We start from the raw sequence: 18,850 nt of genomic DNA on the forward strand, positions 1-18,850 counted from the left end.
CTACCAAACTTTCAGTTCGCAGCTGAGTTCTTAACCACCGAGCCACCAGGGCTCCTTGATTGTATATAAAAAGGCTGGGAAACCAAGTACTGTATTTTTGTGCAAATAACATTTTACTACATTTGTTTGCCAGCCCTGCCCTCCCCTCACTAAGTATTTTCATAAGTGCCGCTATGCCATTTTTTTTTAACTTGTTGCTATGAAAAATTAGCTTAGTGTGCTTAGAAAATACCTCGTGGGAGGAGGGCATGGTTGACAAACGTAGAAGGCACACATTATTTGTGGAAAAATATGGCAGTCTTTCTAGTTCATGTGTGCCCATACTTGTTTATAATTGTCCTTGCTCAAGAAATTATTTTTTACCTGAGCATATTTTTCCTCTTTTTAAAATTATACAAATAATTAATGTTGTAAAGGAAAATGCACACATGAAGAAAACAATTAAAATTCTTTGAAATGTCAGCCATCAGAAATGACACCTATTATAAGGTGATGTATCTCTTTCCAGTCTTCTTTTAATGGACACATGTATGTGTATATGTGTATTTACATTGGAGCAGGACACATATATATATATATTAGATAATTTGCTTTCCTCACTCAACATCATAACATTAGCATATCATTAGAATTAGAATTCGATATGTGCCATATTTCTTGTTGTCACGATTCTGAAAATTTCTAAGGTGATTCTTGAGGTTTGCATTTGACTCCAAAATGAATATTAATATCTAATATTATCAAGGGCATAATATAACTGAAAATGCTTTTTTCCACTCATCTTTTAAAGATGCTACAATTGGAGAAAAATTTTTTTTCACAAATAAGATGCTTCATATTATTGCTTGGAGAAAATGGGTGTTCAATTATACTTGATAAAACTTACCGTTTGATTCTTGTATTTGCATATTTGAGATCAAGAAGTCTTGCAGCTTTGAGACCATCTCTAGAATTTGCTTATTCTTACAAGCATTTTCTGCAAGACCAAATTTTTGAGCAACGACTTAAGTGCCAGAGACGCACTTCCATACTATCTTTGATTCTTTTGGTAGGTTGCTTACGGAATGTTTGGGAGACACGTAACTTATCTGAGAAGGACAGAAATTGAATAATCTTCACTTTGCTTTAAAAGTTCCACAGCCCCTAGTTATTTGCTCTTTTGTTCTGGCACTCTTATCAGCGAAAAAGCTGTATTTTATGAAATTCCAAGGAGAGTAGGCTGCAACTTGCTTCTGCTAGCCTCTCCATTGGTGAAGCGATTATTTTTCTGCAGTCGTGAACTCCTCTTAGTCCTTACATATGTCAGTACCACTCAGACACTGTTGGAGTAAATAGATATATTTGTTTTCTTTTTAAGTGGCATTACCTCTAATGTGGCGGTACTCTTTTCTCCAAAACAAAGGTTGAATCTGCATGGAATATCAGAAAATTGAGTCCAACACTGTGCTGGTTCGAGGTATGCTTTTCAGTTGCAATTGTTTAGATTTTGTTCACCCAGTTATTCTTCCGTCATTGTTAGTTCATTTTGGGTAGTTCAAGCAATTCCTTGACTTTTTAATTTTTTAAGTAGAAGCTTTATTATGTAAGTTTGTTTTATTATGTAAGTTTGTTTTTCGTCTTTTTAATGAAATTCTGATTCGATTTGTTACCCTAATCATAGTGTGCTGATGAAGCCAGGCTGGGTATTTTGGAAGGTGAGGAGAGGGACACAGTTTGTAGAAAGAATGGGGGCGTGGTTTGTTGGGGAGGAGTGGGGGATGGAGTCTTAGGCCTGTTTGTAAGTTGGCCATATATTGGGTCTCAGAGCTCAAAGATGGGAATCAAACCCAAGCAATATTACTACTTGCTGCCACTTATTTGTCTCCAAGGACCGTGCAAAACATTTTGCATATATTGCCTTATCTGTTACCTTTGATACATTCTTGAGGCCTTATTGGTATTTTATATGTTAGATCACATAGCTTAAATAACTTGTCCTACGTCCTGTGGTTAGTATGGTTAGATCTGATGATGCTCTTCATGTAATTGTTTTTATATCTGTTTTCTGGAATACAGTTGTGCAGATCTCACCAAAAATATCAAAGGATGGTGTCTTTAAATTTACTAGGTTTGAACAAGCTTGCACATCAAAACAGTAATTGAAAGTTGTTGTTATTAGCTGCTATCAAGTCAGCTTCCAACTCATGGTGACCCCATGCACAGTGGAGCAAAGTGCTCCCCAGTCTAGCGCCATCCCCACGATCGATTGCGGATTAGACCATTGTGATCCATTGGGTTTTCACTGGCTTTCATTTTTGAACGTAGATCACCAGGCCTTTCTTCCTAGTCCATCTTAGTCTGGAAGTTCCACTGAAATCTATTTGAAATCATACAACATAAAAACTTAGGGAAAAAAAAACCCAATTTAAACAGTTACTAATTGTGTCATCAACTAAGACAACTACATTTTCTTTCCAATTTAAATTTTGTATACGGTATGTTTTACGTTGTGAAATTGAGGTTGTTTCATGGCATCACTTTGTCCAAATAATAGTAAAATGTAAAGGAACTGAAAGAATTACTTCATCAGTAAGAATCTTGCTGCACTGAAAATGGTCCATGGACCCAACAGCCTGTCCGGCAGCCTTGGCTGAGGGCTTGTTAGAAAGACAGGTTCTGGGTCCCACCCCAGACCCACTGAGTCAGAGTTAGAGTCAGAGTCAGTGGAGACCCCCCGGGAGGGACATAGAGGTGGAGAAGCCTGTTCTCTGGGCCTCATTTGGGTTCTGCAGATTGCTGTGATGAGCACATAATATGTGAACAGGTTTTTGTAATAATCGCATCAATTACTGAGGCTGAACCATAGATCAGTATTTATGATTTTACTTTGAAAAATTTGTATCGCCTTTGAGATAATTTAGAATTACCAGACACGTTAATAGCTCGTGTTATACTTGGGTAAATATTTTTTTAAAAAAAGTTTGTAATTCTTTTTGGATATAAACTGTTTTTGGCTAAATATGCAATATTCTTAATCAGATCTCTCATTATGTTAAGGATGAATATACATGGGAATTATGCTGTTCCTTTAGTTTTAATTTTATTTTCAAGGTTTATGTATCAGTTATATTTTTCATACTTTGCTTATCAAAACGCCAATTAAAAACAATTTTGTAGAAGATTGCCTTTCTCTAGGATTTTCAGTAAGTTTTCAATTGGCTATCAGTTTGGTGTACCAGTCAAGATAAAATACTTTTTTTTTTTCCTAAGGAAATCAGTAGGGCAAAAAAAAGAGTCTTTTTGATAAATGAAAGTAAATTACTCAAGTAAATATCATGTATTACTCATGTCCGTAACAAAAAAGGCGGTGACTGTACTTCAGGAAAGAGCTGTACATCCTTCATCTGCAGTGTCTTGAATATTCCTAAACGATACAAACATGAAACATACATCACCTGAAAATGTCCTTTATGTTCATCTGTATTTTGTTAATGCCGTGTTTTAGGTTCCCATTTGTGGTTCTTAAAAGACTTTTTAAAACTTTCTTGCTACATATGTGATATTTTAAGAAGCATTTGTAATATGCTGCTGTAGTTTGAGAAATTACAAAGACTACAATGAATATATTACGGTAAGGTGTACAAGAAGTGTCTCATTTCGTGGTTTTATCTTCTCCGTGGCTTCCTGATGACCCAAATTGATCATTTTTAATTGAAAATAGTTTCATATTTCCTTGTGTGTTTTTTGGTTGTATGATACATTTTGTGGAAATGATTATGTTTTCAAATGGTACTTCACAGGCTTGTACTAACATTCACGAAATCCTGGTGTCCTTTGGAAGAAGAGTTGTGTGCTACCCACTTTATCGCCATTTCAAGCTGGTGTTGAAAGCCCACAGAGATACTGTAAAGATACTACAACTAGGTAAGAGAATGCTGTGCTTACAAACTTGAGAGTGAAAAAGTTGTAAGTTTTTAGGCTGTGAAAATGTAATGATGATTTTTGCTTTTCTTTATATATAAGTGAAAATTTTCCAAAATCCAAGCTCCACCTTGACCTTCAGATATATAATAATCCCTCTGTGTAGATATATGATCACCTAGAGAGGTGTGGTTTTCTTTTCTGAGAGGAGTGGGAAGGATATGTGGTGATGGTACACAGAGTATCTGTAACCATTTTGTAGTGTGGTGTATTGTATCATTCAGTATTTCTTGAATGCCTATAGTTTTCTACGTGCTATACTAGGACTGTCTGGTGGCATAATGGTTACGGCTATGGCTGCTAACAAAAGGCCAGCAGTTCGAATCCACCAGGCAGTCCCTGGAGACCCTATGGTGGAGTTCTCCTCTGTCCTATAGGGTCCCATGGGTTGGAATTGATTCCATGGCAAAGGGTTTGGTTTGCTTTTTTGTTGGTATACTAGGACTGTGGGTATAATAATAAATGAGATAATAAACTCCATGCCCCTATGAAGTTACAGTTTTATGGGGTGGGGGACAGATAATAAGTAAGCAATTCCAACATAGATTGAAAAGTGGAATGCCGGAATTAAGAGATTTCTCAGGGATCATTCAGGAGGAGACACCTAACCTAGGCTTGGGATGTCGGGAAAGGCTTTCCAAAGAAAAGTGCAGCTACGCTCAGAACTTTTGACTCTTGCTAAATCCAACCTGGAATCGCAAAAACTTGCTAACTTTAAAGATGTGGAAAATTCCAGGCTCTGAGAAAAACTCCAAAGTGCACATAACAATGTTACTGGAGTAAGTATATAATTTCCAAGATGATGGCTTTGATGGGGACAACATCCATTTGTATGAATTAGTTCCGGCACATTTATTTAAAAGTCACTTGCAATACTTTCTGGTCATTTCTTATATTCTCCCTTGGGAGAGTCTCATCATTGTTTTGTCCTTAGATAAATGTGCTGCTGGGGCTTAGTTTTTAGATTGCAGGGTAAGAATGGGAAAAAAAGGGAGTTCTTCCTCCTTCTGCATCCAGGTGACTCCTTTGGTTCAAAGGAGAGAATCACATCTCTAATGTTTTGTCCTACCTAAGAGGTACACCTAATTTTGTCCTCTCTGTAACCTGTACAGCCTTCTTGCCCTGGGTGAAAAGTCATGTTTGAAGTAGGTTCTATTAAAGTAAACAGTAGTTATGAAAATGAATCATAGTTAAATGAATGATACTATTTTATTCATCAAGCTGGCTGGACTAGCTCTGTTTTATTTCGAAGGAGTGTTGATTATGGGGTAGCGGAACGTCAGCCATTGAGAAATCTGTTGTCTTTAACAGTGGGAAGCAAACTGCTCTGTTTCTTCCCGTGTTATTTCTTCTTGCCTTCCACCAAGATGTTTCTTGGATTGCTAAAATTACCTTGAAAAATCAATCTACTGTAAATGACTGATTGTTGAGCTTGAAGAGTAATCAGTTACACATTACAATTAATTTCTTGTTGAAGTCATGCTGGGTTATCTGGGCATTATTCACAGATTTAAAGAGTGAGACCGTAGTTTGCTATTGTCCCGTTACATCATGGCTTCCAGAAGGAAAACTGTGACAGAGCACACGTGCGGGCACGGGCATGTGTACACACATGCGCACACATACATGCGTGCGCATGTGTGTACATAAGACTACTTGTTACGTTTTATTTTGGGAAGTAATCTAGTCCCCTAGATTTTTATTTGAAGAGTAATCACTTCTGTGATTGCAAAAGTAAATTGGATTGCCTTGATTTACACTGTAATCAGTTACTCAGTTTTATTTAGTAGGTCAGAAATGAATTTAAACTTATTTTTTCATCATTATCAGTCTTACAAGAAATAGTCTTATCAGCTGTGCTGTGATAGCAACAGAAACTTTGAATTACACACTGGAGGCCTCTCTGCTGAAGATGAACCTGAGTGCTCTGTCAGGCGTATGCAGTATGTTCTGTGGCTGATTTGGGTTGTGGCGAGTAGGTGCTGAAACAGAGGGCTGGAATTCATGCCATGAGCTATGGGGATGACAAGCTCTGGGTGAGGCTTGTAACCTGTGTTTGTGCTGCTGGGTGGTACAGGGATGCCATTTGTGCCACTGAAAAGTCACGTTTGCTTGGGCACCCCATAGTTTTAGTGGGGATAACTCTGATTTGGCATTTAATGTTTTCCAAGAATGAGTTGTGCCTTCTTATAATTCAAAATGCAACTGCAGCGGTCGCACTTTTTATTTGAAAGGTCGGTATAGCGCTTCCATAGTTGAAAGCCATGAATAGCTCTTTCCCCAAAAGAAAGAATTGATCTTACATGGAATCAGCTTCCAAACCAATGTAGGAACGCTTCTGAACCTATGAACTATTTTATTACTGATTGACTAAGACTTGAATTTTCAAAAAACCATGAATTTGCTTTACAGTAGCCTTTACAAGGATTGTTTAGTAGGCTTTTGGCTATTTTAAATTTTGTATTCCTTCTCCCACTCTCTCCCTTCTTCCAAAGACTGTGCATTTATCTCTCACTGTTGGTATATCCAAACTCCTTCAAGGCCAGGAAACCCTGCTTGGCCTCCTTAAGTACTGTTTTCATGCTTTTAACCAGGGCCTTGTGCAGGGAGCTGCAGTCCCTGGGTCAGGAATCTTGGGGCACGTGATTGTCCCCCCCTTTTTCCCCAGTCTCTCCTTGTTCTGCTCTCCTGGGAACAGTGGGTAGAATCCTTCATGGAAGCGTCCCTTAGCTGATACTCATTAATTGGGTAGTTAATTAATTAATGAAAAAGGGATAAAGAGAGAGCAGCTTTTCTAGTATGTCTTCAGAAGTTTTATTCTATTTAGAGGAGACATAGTTTAATACTTGATTATACGTTATTTATATGATGTACCAAGTCTTTATTTGTACTAATAGCTACACCACGTTAATCTTTATAAAGGCACTCCACACTCTACTAACATATTCTTGCTCTACTGCTGACTGTATTGTAATAATGTAACTATTATAATGAAAGGGCTAAGCATGATGAAGTGGAAGGGAAAAAAGTTAATTTTTCTCCCAGTTCCCCCTTTGAGCTCATTCCGTGGATGCTTTCTTTAACTGCTTCTGGAAAGGGGTAGTAGCCAGGTTTCTATAATTTTATTTATTTTTTCAGATTACAAAAAGTTATCTCACCACTTTTAGTCCCCTTTGTACATCATTAAAAAAAAAAAAAAAAACAACTTCCATTCTCTAGCTAGGGCGTACCTCAGGTAGGGAAGGCAGCAGTGGGTTGGAGAGAGGGCCCTTTTTGCTGTTGTAGTAAGTACCGCTTGCTTCCAGAGAACTCCCTCCATTTAGCCACCACAGACGGCTCCCTCCAGCTTCTGCAAGGGGAGACTTTTAACAGGTGTGGGCCAGACATCAGTCTCTGTACCCCCGGGTGTGCAGGGTACACTCTCCGAGGGCCTCTAAAACCTGCTTTCTCTTGGTAAGGTGACAGGAGAGTGCCTCGCCCTCCCCGTGGAGGGTGGTAGGAAACCCCACAGCACTCCAACCACTTTATCTAAAGAGATTTCTCTAGACCTCTTGACCCTCAAGCTCCTGGGCTAAGGAATTTTTAGTTACTCTCTCTTGAAGTTCGGTGTGGGGAGCTTAGCATCACTTCTTAGAAGATGGGATACTTGATACGTATTTTGTTCTTTGTGGACCTCACTGGAAATGGGTCAGAGAGAGTCCTATTATAATAGGCTATCTAGTCACACACAGCTGTCCTGGACTGACCACTTTGTGTGTGTCAGCACTAGGCTCAGTTCTTCAGGCATACCGCCTCATTTCATCCTTACTGCAATCCAGAGAAGTCGGTGTTATTACCTGATTTTACAGATAGCAGGTAGGCTCAAAGAAGCTAATTCTCTTGCCCAGGGTCACACAGTTAGGTGGTTCATGGAGCCTGGATTTGACTGCAAGTCTTTCTGACTTAAAGCCTGTGCCATTTATAGCTATAGAAATAGTTGCAAATGGAATTATAGGAAGCCTGTGATTTGCTTGAAAATAACCTAGAGTAGGCTGGGGGAAAGTGCATAGGGTTCAGATGAAACAAGGTTGGCCATGAGGTGAAAGCTGCGGAAGCTGAGTAATGAAAACGTGGGAGAACCATACTGTTCTGTTTTTGTACATGTTGTAAAAACACTGTAAAAAGTTTTACTTAAAAAAATGTTTTTAAAGTCTGGGCTTGTCACAACTGTGCTATATCTCTGTTTTAAATTTCAATTTACTCACCATCTTGGGGAAAACATTGTAATTTTTATTCTGACAATTGTATAAAACATTTTTTTATGGGGGAATAAAAGCACAGACGTTTGAAGTTAGTTTTTTTGTTTTCCCGTTAAGGCTAATGGGAACCTGCCTGTCTATGAACATTCAAAGCCTGTAACCCAAGAAACAGCCTTCTGGAGACTAGTTATTGTCACCAGTTAAAAGCTAGTTTTACTTTAGGTAATTAATAGCCCTACATATCAGGCATTAGCTGACTCAATAATCAATATTTCAGAAATGACTGCTTCACCAACCTCTTCCGTAGATATGACACGATCGATGGGACAGAAGACAGCCAAGTGCAGGGCTTGGGCTGGTCTTTTTCTTTAAGAAAAATGGCTGTTCAGGAATCTGAGGCATGGCAAGTGTATAGTGTGAGCTCTCAGTTCTGGGGAAACCGTGAAGATGAATTTGTTTTTAGCGTTTGCATTCTTTTTATTGCAGAGTCTGTTCAGCAATTGCGTCGTCTTATTGGATCATAGAGGAGAGTATCCAAAACTTGAAAAGCGAAATCACTAGGATTTTCCAGTGTTGACAAACTAATTTTTATATAAGGAGCCCTGGTGGTGCTAACTGAAAGGTTGACAGTTCAAATCCACCAGCCACTCTGCGGGAGAAAGATGTGGCAGCCTGTTTCCGTAAAGGTTACAGCCTTGGAAACCCTATGGGGGCACTTCTCTGTCTTGCAGGGTTGCTGTGATTCGGAATCAACTCAGGGGCATACGGTTTTGTAGTAGTTTTTGTGTGTTCCTGATTCTGGACATTTTAAAAAAATGTTAGGCTTTTTAATTTCTACTCCTTAAGTACATTATATAAACTATTTTGAGATTTATTCAAGAAGCATCTGTCAAGCACCTGCTATGTCAAAGCTGAGCTGGGCCCTGGAGGCACCATAGTGGATAGGGGAACTGTGACTCATGCTATCAGGGAGCTTACAATTTTAACGGGGGCCACGAGTGTTACACGGTTACCCAGTGTTATTTTACGTTTAAATTGTGGCAAATACTTAGGTAACAAAACATTGCCAGTTCAGCAGTCCTCACATGGACAGTTCAGTGATAATAGATACGTTTACCGTGTTGGTTAATCATCACCATTAACCTTTCTATCCAGGTTATTTTTGTTGTTGTTGCTTTTGTAATAAGCCTCTCAAAGGAGAAATATAGAGAGTGAAAATACGGAACCAGAGAAACTTATGCTTAAGTCATTTGAGGTCTGTAACCTCTTACAAGAGGAGAGGTTCTGCCTTATTTGACTTCCCCTTCTCCGCTCCTACTACAGCTCCCAGAGCTCTAAAGTTCACTATTAATTTAGTCAGTCAACAGGTATTTTTTTCAGTACCTACTAAAAAGCTATTATGTGCAAAGCACTCTGTAGCTATCAAGAGCAGTAGAAAGAATTAGACCTGTGTACTCTACTTGGGGAGCGTATACACTTGAAGGGGAGCCAAGATGTCCATCAGTAACACAAAATACGTAGATATTGTAAGTACTGTGCAAGAATGATGGAGCCCTGGTGGTGCTGTGGTTAAGCGTTCAGCTGCTAACCAAAAGGGTTGGCAGTTCGAATTCACCAGCCACTCCTTGGAAACCATATGGGGCAGTTCTGCTCTGTCCTATAGGGTCGCTATAAGTCAGAATCAACTCAACGGCAACGGGTATTTTTCCCTTTTTTGGTGCAAGAATGTACATTGGGTAGTTCAAAAAAGGGAGAGATGATGCTTCACTAGAAGAGGTTCAGGGAAAGCTTCGTGAAGGATGTGATTTGAATTTGGCTTTCAAAGATGGGTGGAGAGCTATGGCTGCTAACAAAAAGGTCAGCAGTTCGAATCCACCAGGTGCTACGTGGAAACCATATGGGGCCGTTCTACTCTGTCCTATAGTGTCACTATGAATTGGAAGCGACTCAACGGCCATCAGCTTTTCTTTAATATTATCAATGAATTCCCTGCTCTCTACCCAGGAGATGAAAGTTCTTACATTCCATTTCCTTCCTTATATTCTAAGTTGTTCTTGAATTCTTTATTTCCTAGTTAATTCCCCATAGCAGTTAAAATGTTTCTAAGAATTGAACAATCGTAGTGCTTTCAGGAATTCAGGTCGACTTTTTTTTTTATTAACTTTTATTGAGCTTCAAGTGAACGTTTACAAATCCAATCAGCCTGTCACATATAAGTTTATATACACCTTACTCCGTACTGCCACTTGCTCTCCCCCTAATGAGTCAGCCCTTCCAGTCTCTCCTTTCGTGACAATTTTGCCAGCTTCCAACTCTCTCTATCCTCCCATCCCCCCTCCAGACAGGAGATGCCAACACAGTCTCAAGTGTCCACCTGATATAATTAGCTCACTCTTCATCAGCATCTCTCTCCTACCCACTGTCCAGTCCCTTTCATGTCTGATGAGTTGTCTTCGGGAATGGTTCTTGTCCTGTGCCAACAGAAGGTTTGGGGACCATGACCGCCGGGATTCCTCTAGTCTCAGTCAGGCCATTAAGTCTGGCCTTTTTATGAGAATTTGGGGTCTGCATCCCACTGATCTCCTGCTCCCTCAGGAGTTCTCTGTTGTGCTCCCTGGCAGGGCAGTCATCGATTGTGGCTGGGCACCAACTAGTTCTTCTGGTCTCAGGATGATGTAGGTCTCTGGTTCATGTGGCCCTTTCTGTCTCTTGGGCTCTTAGTTATCGTGTGACCTTGGTGTTCTTCATTCTCCTTTGATCCAGGTGGGTTGAGACCAATTAATGCATCTTAGATGGCTGCTTGTTTCAGGTTGACTTTTGAAGTGCTGTTTGTACCTGTTTTAGCTGATCACTTACATTCCAACCAATCCAGGAAAGGAGAGGGCATCAGAGATAGCAGGAGCTGCTCCTGGAGAGCTCGTGCGGCAGCCAGACCGGGTAGGGAGAGTCAGACACTGCTGAGCCAGGCCTCGGCTGCCCCTTTCCAGCTTCTCCTTCTACGAGGCAAAGCAAATTCTTGCCTGTTCTCTAGAGCCCAAGTCTGTGTTCTTAACCTCTTAAATTGGCACATTCTTCCCATTTATGTGTTTTATTTATCCCCTGAGCATTTGAGATTTATACATATCACTCCATAGGGAAGGATATTGTATATGAGTATAAACATTAAAAAAAAAAAAAATTTTTTTTTTTTTTTTAAACATTAAAGGGGAAAAAATCAAGTTCTAATCATCTGTATAGAGTTCCCTTTCCTCCTGGTAATCCTGGTAATCATTAAATATTGTCATTCATTAAAACTTTCAGGTTGCTGTCATGGTAATCTCTGGGTTACCAGTAACCAGTTTACATCGAATTGATCCTGACTCACGGCAACCCCGTGAGTGTCAGAGCAGAACTGTGCTCCACAGGGTTTTCAATAACTGATTTTTCAGAAGTAGGTTGCCAGGCCTTTCTTCTGAGGCACCTGTGGGTTGACTTGAACTTCCAACCTTTGGGTTAGCAGCTGAGTGCGTTAACCATTTGCACCACCCAGGCACTCCAATTTTAGGTTGCATTTATGTAAACAATTTGTGTTCTTGAAATTACACTGTAGGGGGCAGCATTTCCTATATGGTTACAAAGAATAAATTGCCTTTTAATACCACAAATGATTAACAGCTACTGCTGCCAGAAAAAAAAAAAAATCGCTTAAAATGTTTTTGAAAGTTAGTGTTCTTGGAAGATTTGAGTTATATAACAAGCTTACCTGTAGGTGATGTCTCAGCATCAGTGGGCCTTTGAAGTAACTACATACATATGTAGTTTACGTCTGCATTGCATTTTCCGCACTATTTGTTTTAGAGAGGTTTTGTAAATTTCTGCTGTTTCTGAGCTGAACAATGTAGAAAACCCAGAAGGTTAGTTACATTGTTTGTATTATAGCTTTAAGAGAAAAACAGAAACAAAAGCAGAAAAACTTCTATAGCTAGTGCCTCTTTCAGTGAATTTAGAGTTAGTTTTGAGGTTATTTTTATGAATCTGAATATTTATTTGACCCCAGTGAACCAAGGTCTTGTTGCATATTAATAATGAGACCTGGGTGAAGTACATTGAGTAATAACTTATATGTTGTCTGGAAACTTATGTGGATATTTATTACATTTATGCAATTTAGAGCTGAGGAAATTCATATTGAAAAATAACAAGTGGCAAGCGTTTATTCAACAGACATGAATCAGATCCCTTTTCTCCAAGGCATTATAACAGAACCATTGAGAGTTGTAAGGATAAACATGACTTGGTCTTAGCTCTCAAGGTGTTTATTATGTAACAGGGAAGATGAGACAAAAGACAAAATACAAAAAGAAGGGACAAAAGAGGAAATACCTTACCTTCTGCTCCTGTGCCAGATCCCTTCTGTGTGGATGGCCCAGGAGCTAAGAATGCTTTTTGTTTTTTTAAATGGCTAGAAAAAGAAATCAAAAATATTTGGTGTCACATGAAAATCATATGAAATTTGACTTTTAGTGTCCATAAGTGATATTAGAACACAGTCATGCTCGCTCACGTCTTACTGTCTGTGGCTACTTCTGTGCTGTAATGGCAGAGTTGGGTGGTTCTAACAGAGATCATATGGCCTGCAAAGCTGAAAACATTTACTGTTCTGCTCTTTACAAAAGAAATCTGCTGACCCTTGCCTTAAGATGTGAAGGCAGCGGTGGTTCAGTGGTAGAATTCTCGCCTTCCGTGTAGGAGACTCAGGTTTGACTCCTGGCCAGGGCATCTCGTGCACAGCCACCACCCATCTGTCAGTGGAGGCTTGCGTGTTGCCGTGGTGCCAGACAGGTTTCAGAGGAGCCTCCAGACTAAGATGGACTAGGAAGAAAGGCCTGGCAGTCTACTTCCAAAAATCAGCCAGTGAAAACCCTATGGGTCATGATGGTCTGACCCACAATTGACCATGAGGATGGCGTGTGTGTGTGTGTGGTCTTTATGGGTTGGGGGCCAACTTGATGACAGCGAACAACAACGGCCTTAGGTATATGCGCAAGGGTTGGAGGCCCGCTTTCATAGTGGGCCAAGGTGTTTAGCTGCCTTTCATCCCAAATAGTGGCCAGTGTTGAAGTGGGTAATTTCAGCTCTTTTCTCCCTCCTCCCTTCAGGATGAGATGTTGCTAATCTAGTTGATTCACATTACAGTAGGCTCCTCTGCATTAGGAGGAAAAAAACAAAAACCAAACCCTTTGCCGGCGAGTCGATTCCAACTCATAGCGACCCAGTAGGACAGAGTAGAGCTGCCCCATAGGGTTTCCAAGGAGAGGCTGGTGGGTTTGAACTGCTGACCTTCTGGTTAGCAGTTGAGCTTTTAGCCCCTGTGCCACCAGGAGGAGCAAACTGAAATGCTGACCTGGCCAAGCAGGTGAATGAATGCAGATGGCAGGGTTTAAGGAGCTAGGGAGTAGTAAGGCCTACGTGAACTGAGAGCACAAGTAGCTTGTCACTGCCGTGTGTATATGCAAAATTGCTGATTTAAAGGCCTTTTTAAAATAATGATCTTTAATGTAAAATTTTTCAAAAGTTAAAACATGAACAATGCAGTAAAAGGTTGTAACTAATACAGCAAGAGCCACAGCATGTGAGAGCCCAAGTCAGCCTGTGTGGGCCACCAGTTCTCAGTCTCCATTCTGTAACAAGTAAGTGCCTGTCTTTCGCACACCCTCTTGGACCTGCCAGTTTCTAGCTGCAGTGAGGATTTGCCCCAGACTCTGTTCCTTCTGTCCCAGCCTGAGACCACGGGTCTCAACCCTGTGCAGATTCTAAGATTCAGTTGAGAAAGGAGGTAGGAGATGGCTCTCGATCTCTAATGTAGCTGTGAGCAGAAAGCTTTGACTATGTTTTGAATTTGTGTTGTTGCTCTTCTCGGCCAGACCCTGATCCGGGAGGAGGGAGACGAGCCATAGGATTCTAGCACCCACCTTACTCTGACCCCAGTAGGGTGCTTCTGGGGGGCGGTGAGGGTAGCCTAATGAGTGAGGCAGTAGTAGTTACCATGTAAAGAATGTGTAGGAGTTAGAAAAGGTATGGAGGAAGGGTGTTCCCTGAGGAAGTAGAAGGTACAAAAAATCACAGAGGAAAATAAAAGGGCCATATGTCTAAGAAATGGTAAATACTCTGGTTTTTCTGGAGGCTGGGTATGTGAAGGAGAATCGTAGGAAGCCATGTGGGGGTGCCGAACTGTGGAGAACCTGCGGTGGCTTGTTACAAAAATTGAGTCTTATTCAGTTAGGAACCACTTAAGGGCTGGTGTTGAGGTCTGTGATAGGCTCATGAAATCAGATGACCCTGACAGTAGCCAATAGGATAGATTCATCGAAGAGGATAAGATGAGAGGCTGGGAGAAGAGAGAAGTTATTCTTGCCTGGAGCCAAGTCAGGGGACGGGTAATAGTGTGAAGGAGACCAGGAGCTGTGGGTGGCAGAACTTCCCAGGCAGTGGAGCAGGAGCAAGTAAGGGAGTCCTGGTGCCTTTAATGATGTTAGGCCCTCTTGTCCTCCTTCCTTATAACGAGAACGAGAATCGGATCGTCAGGAACACTTTAGAGTTTATCAAGTGCTTACAGGTTCATTGTCTCATTTAACTCCCACAGCAACTGAAGAATTGCCTCTCATTTTACATGTGTGGACAGATTCAGATTAAGTTCTGACGGACTAAGAAATGACTGGAGGAGCAGGTGGGCTCTGGGCTGCATGACTGGTCCACAGTGGAACACTGATAATTGTTACAGTTTTTGCTTTGTGGAGAAATTGGCATAGGACAGCAGAAGATTATTTATGTGTAGTTTTTATAGTGATCTTTCCTCGATATTTTAGAATTTGGGACCAGAATCCCAATATCTTAATTTCATGGTAAAAATTTTCATGTAGCTGTTTATAGAATTCAAACTTGTGTTTAGATAAAGATAGCTAATCATTTTTATTAAATTGTATTTACTGTGTATTGATTAAGTCCCTGGGTGGCACAAATGGCTAACCAATTGATTACTAGCCAAAAGGTTGATGGTTCAAAGCCACCCAGAGGTGCCTTGAAAGACAGGCCTGGCGATCTGCTTCTAAAAGGTCACAGGCTTGAAAACCGTGTGGAACAGTTCTACTCTGCACACATAGGGTTGCCATGAGTAGGAATCAACTTGATGGCAACTAACAACGGCAACAAGAACACTACCCAAAAGATCGGTGGTTCCAACTTACCCAGAAGTACCATGGAAGAAAGGCTTGGCAATCTGCTTCCCTAAAGATGACAGCCAAGAAAATCCTAGGGAACAGTTCTACTCTGTAACACATGGGGTCACTGTGAGTCGGAAATGACTTGACGGCAGTGAGTATACATTGGCTAAAATGTAAAGAAGCACGTTCAGTTCTGTCAGTATGCAAATCCTTTAGCAGTAAGCAAACTCTTTCAGTGTAATACAGTGAGAATTTCAAACGGGTTTGGTTTCTTTCCTTCTGCCTTGACATACTTAATCGGTATTTCCAATCACCAAAAGGGACTCATAAGTCAGGTAGGACTGTTTTATCCTTTTATGAGTCATTTGAGGTATCCAGTTGTCTGCCTGCCTACCTACTTGTATTTCTTCTTTCTGACTTCATACACAGCTTCAGCCTTCCCAATCAGAAACTAAACTAATTCCAAAGAATCCATCGGCACTCAATATTAAGTGTTATCTGTTGGAGCCCTGGTGGTGCAGAGGCTAAGAGCTCAGCTGCCGACCAAAAGGTCGGCAGTTTGAACCCACCATGTGCTCCTTGGAAACCCTGTGGGACAGTTCTGCTCTATGAGTTGGAATTGACTGGGCGGCAGCCGGTTAGATTTGGTTTTGGTTACTGGAAAACAAAAGAAGGGTCTTAATCAAAACAAAACAAAAAAGCTTTATTTTAAATTGAACTGCCTGACACTGAGACACATGTGTATTCTTAAGGCGGACTATTTGAATTAAAATTTTACCCACAGAATTGAGACTTTTAGATGCTTACAGATGTTAAAAAGTCCCTCAGATTTAGACTGCAGTTGTTTTCAAGAGCTTTTCCCAGGCACCTTCAGCTTCTTAACCTTTCTACTTTTGTACTTACTGTATAGATGAATGATTTTTATGTTCTGCCTTGACCTTGGATGCCTCACTTCTGAACTGTCTAAAGAAATCGAAATTAGTCATGCTGCCATTAAGTAATTTTGATGACATCCGGCCATGTGTTTCTAAACTGAAACAACTACTGTTTTGACAAGTGACTTGAGGAGGAGACAGTTAATGTCAAGGATGTCCTTCCAAACCAGCATATCTTACAGGGATTGTTAGGGCAGAAGAGGCAAAAAGCAGCCTTGGGTTAAACTTATTATTTGACCTTTTGATGAACGATGATGTAAGAAAGTTGGTACAGCCGTGTTCTTGTCAGGGAAGGGATGTAATGAGGGAAGGAGCGAATAAACTGTGTATTCCACGTTTGTCACGACACAATAGCTTCAGGTAAATCTGCAGATCACAGTATTATAACTAGTACATATTAACTGTGCAATTTGGGTGTTTTTTTAAATAATTTTTATTGTGCTTTAAGTGAAAGTTTACAAATCAAGTCAGTCTGTCACATATAAACTTATATACACCTTACTCCATACTCCCACTTACTCTCCCCCTAATGAGTCAGCCCGCTCCCGCCTTCCAGTCTCTCCTTTTGTGACCGTTTTGCCAGTTTCTAACCCTCTCTACCCTCCCATCTCCCCTCTAGACAGGAGATGCCAACACAGTCTCAAGTGTCCACCTGATACAAGTAGCTCACTCCTCATCAGCATCTCTCTCCAACCCACTGTCCAGTCCCTTCCATGTCTGATGAGTTGTCTTTGGGCATGGTTCCTGTCCTGGGCCAACAGAAGGTTTGGGGACCATGACTGCCGGGATTCCTCTAGTCTCAGTCAGACCATTAAGTCTTCTGGTCTTCTGAGAATTTGGGGTGTGCATCCCACTGTTCTCCTGCTCCCTCAGGGGTTCTCTGTTGTGCTCCCTGTCAGGACAGTCATCAGTTGTGGCCGGGCACCATCTAGTTCTTCTGGTCTCAGGATGATGTAAGTCTCTAGTTCATGTGGCCCTTTCTGTCTCTTGGGCTCATAATTATCGTGTGACCTTGGTGTTCTTCATTCTCCTTTGCTCCAGGTGGGTTGAGACCAATTGATGCATCTTAGATGGCCGCTTGTTAGCATTTAAGACCCCAGACGCCACCCTTCAAAGTGGGATGCAGAATGTTTTCTTAATAGAATTTATTTTGCCAATTGACGTAGATGTCCCCTGAAGCCATAGTCCCCAAGCCCCTACCCTTGCTCCGCTGACCTTTGAAGCATTCAGTTTATCCAGGAAACTCTTTGCTTTTGGTCCTGACTGGGTGTTTTTAAAGTTAGGTTCTGTGTACTCTGGATTGTACATTAACAGCCAGACTTTATTGAATGGGACCACACGATTTGCTAGACATTGTTCTAGACCAGAGAAAAAAGATGAAAAGTCATGTCCTTCCCCTCCACGTTCACCACACAGGTGATAAATACTGACACTGTATTTATTGCGTAGTGACTAAGAGTCAGACATGCTTGCTTTCAGGTCCTGACTGTTGCTTACTAGCTGTGATCTTGGCCATGTTCTTCATATCCCTCAGTTTCCCTTAGTTTCTTCATTTATGAAGTGAGGAATAGAATAAGTAATGCATCGGGTTAAATTATGTAATGTACATAAAGCCCTTGGTGTAGAGTAAGAGGGCAGCTACTAACTACCATAATGGAAGGGTGTGGCAGGCAGATGAAGGAACCCTAAACCAGCTTGGGGGAAAGTTGGGGTCTGGCCGCTAGAGGAAGTAATGCCTGATTTGAGATTTGGATGGTCAGTTAGGGGTTGGATTGAGGGTCGTGCATTGCAGGCAGTGGGAACATCTACAAAATATGTTTGCTTTGTGTTAATTTTATTTTGACTATGTAGATAATTACATATATGGAAAAACAAGAAAGAATATTTTAAAAATTGGTATAGTGCTATAAATTTGGGCTCAAAATAGTAACTCTTACTGCTTCGAGTGTGTGTTTCTTATTACAGCTCAGAAATGTAGAAGGTTAAATGGCATCTGAGAAATGTGAGAGTGAGAAAATTACGTGGATTGAGAAACTTCCATGATGATAAATTTAATGTATATGTTTGTGCTGATTGTTAGGGGCTTGTCTTTATGCTACTTCTTAACCGGCCCTTGTATTGATGCAAACTACCACACTTTGATTCTCTAAATTTTGGTTAATTTGACACAGTTTTTCTATCTTATCCTCTTTTATGGACAAATGATCTGTGGAAAATTAATGTTAAAATAATTCATAAGCTATCCCTCCTGATAATATGATCTCATCAAAGTTCTAGAATTCTAGCCAGATATCTGCTAAATTGTGTATTTTAAGATAGCAGTGTTGGCTTATATTTTGAGATGATTTTACAAGGGCAAGTAGTGCTGTCTTTCAGGTATTTTGAAAAACAGCCTCTTTTCACTTTACCTGTTTTTGACTTCTTCTCTTGTGTAGCTCAGAACTCTAAAGGGCAGAACTAGACACCCAGAGAACCACAGCGATGTAGCAGCTATAATGAACCAGTAGTTGAATAGGAA

At 40.6% G+C, this 18,850-nt stretch overlaps 1 protein-coding gene across 2 annotated transcripts in view; it reads left to right on the top strand.

Annotated features, from left to right (window-relative positions):
* SHQ1 (SHQ1, H/ACA ribonucleoprotein assembly factor) overlaps nucleotides 1–18,850 on the top strand; it is a 141,833-nt gene that overhangs the window by 33,215 nt on the left and 89,768 nt on the right. For both annotated transcript variants that reach the window (XM_064275012.1, XM_003409997.4), the window contains 2 exons: nucleotides 1,403–1,456; nucleotides 3,780–3,903. In XM_064275012.1, coding sequence (XP_064131082.1) covers nucleotides 1,403–1,456; nucleotides 3,780–3,903 — 178 coding nt within the window. The remainder of the gene's footprint in view (nucleotides 1–1,402; nucleotides 1,457–3,779; nucleotides 3,904–18,850) is intronic.

This window comes from Loxodonta africana, chromosome 22, assembly GCF_030014295.1.
Source record: "Loxodonta africana isolate mLoxAfr1 chromosome 22, mLoxAfr1.hap2, whole genome shotgun sequence".
In the NCBI taxonomy this organism is placed as follows: domain Eukaryota; kingdom Metazoa; phylum Chordata; class Mammalia; order Proboscidea; family Elephantidae; genus Loxodonta; species Loxodonta africana.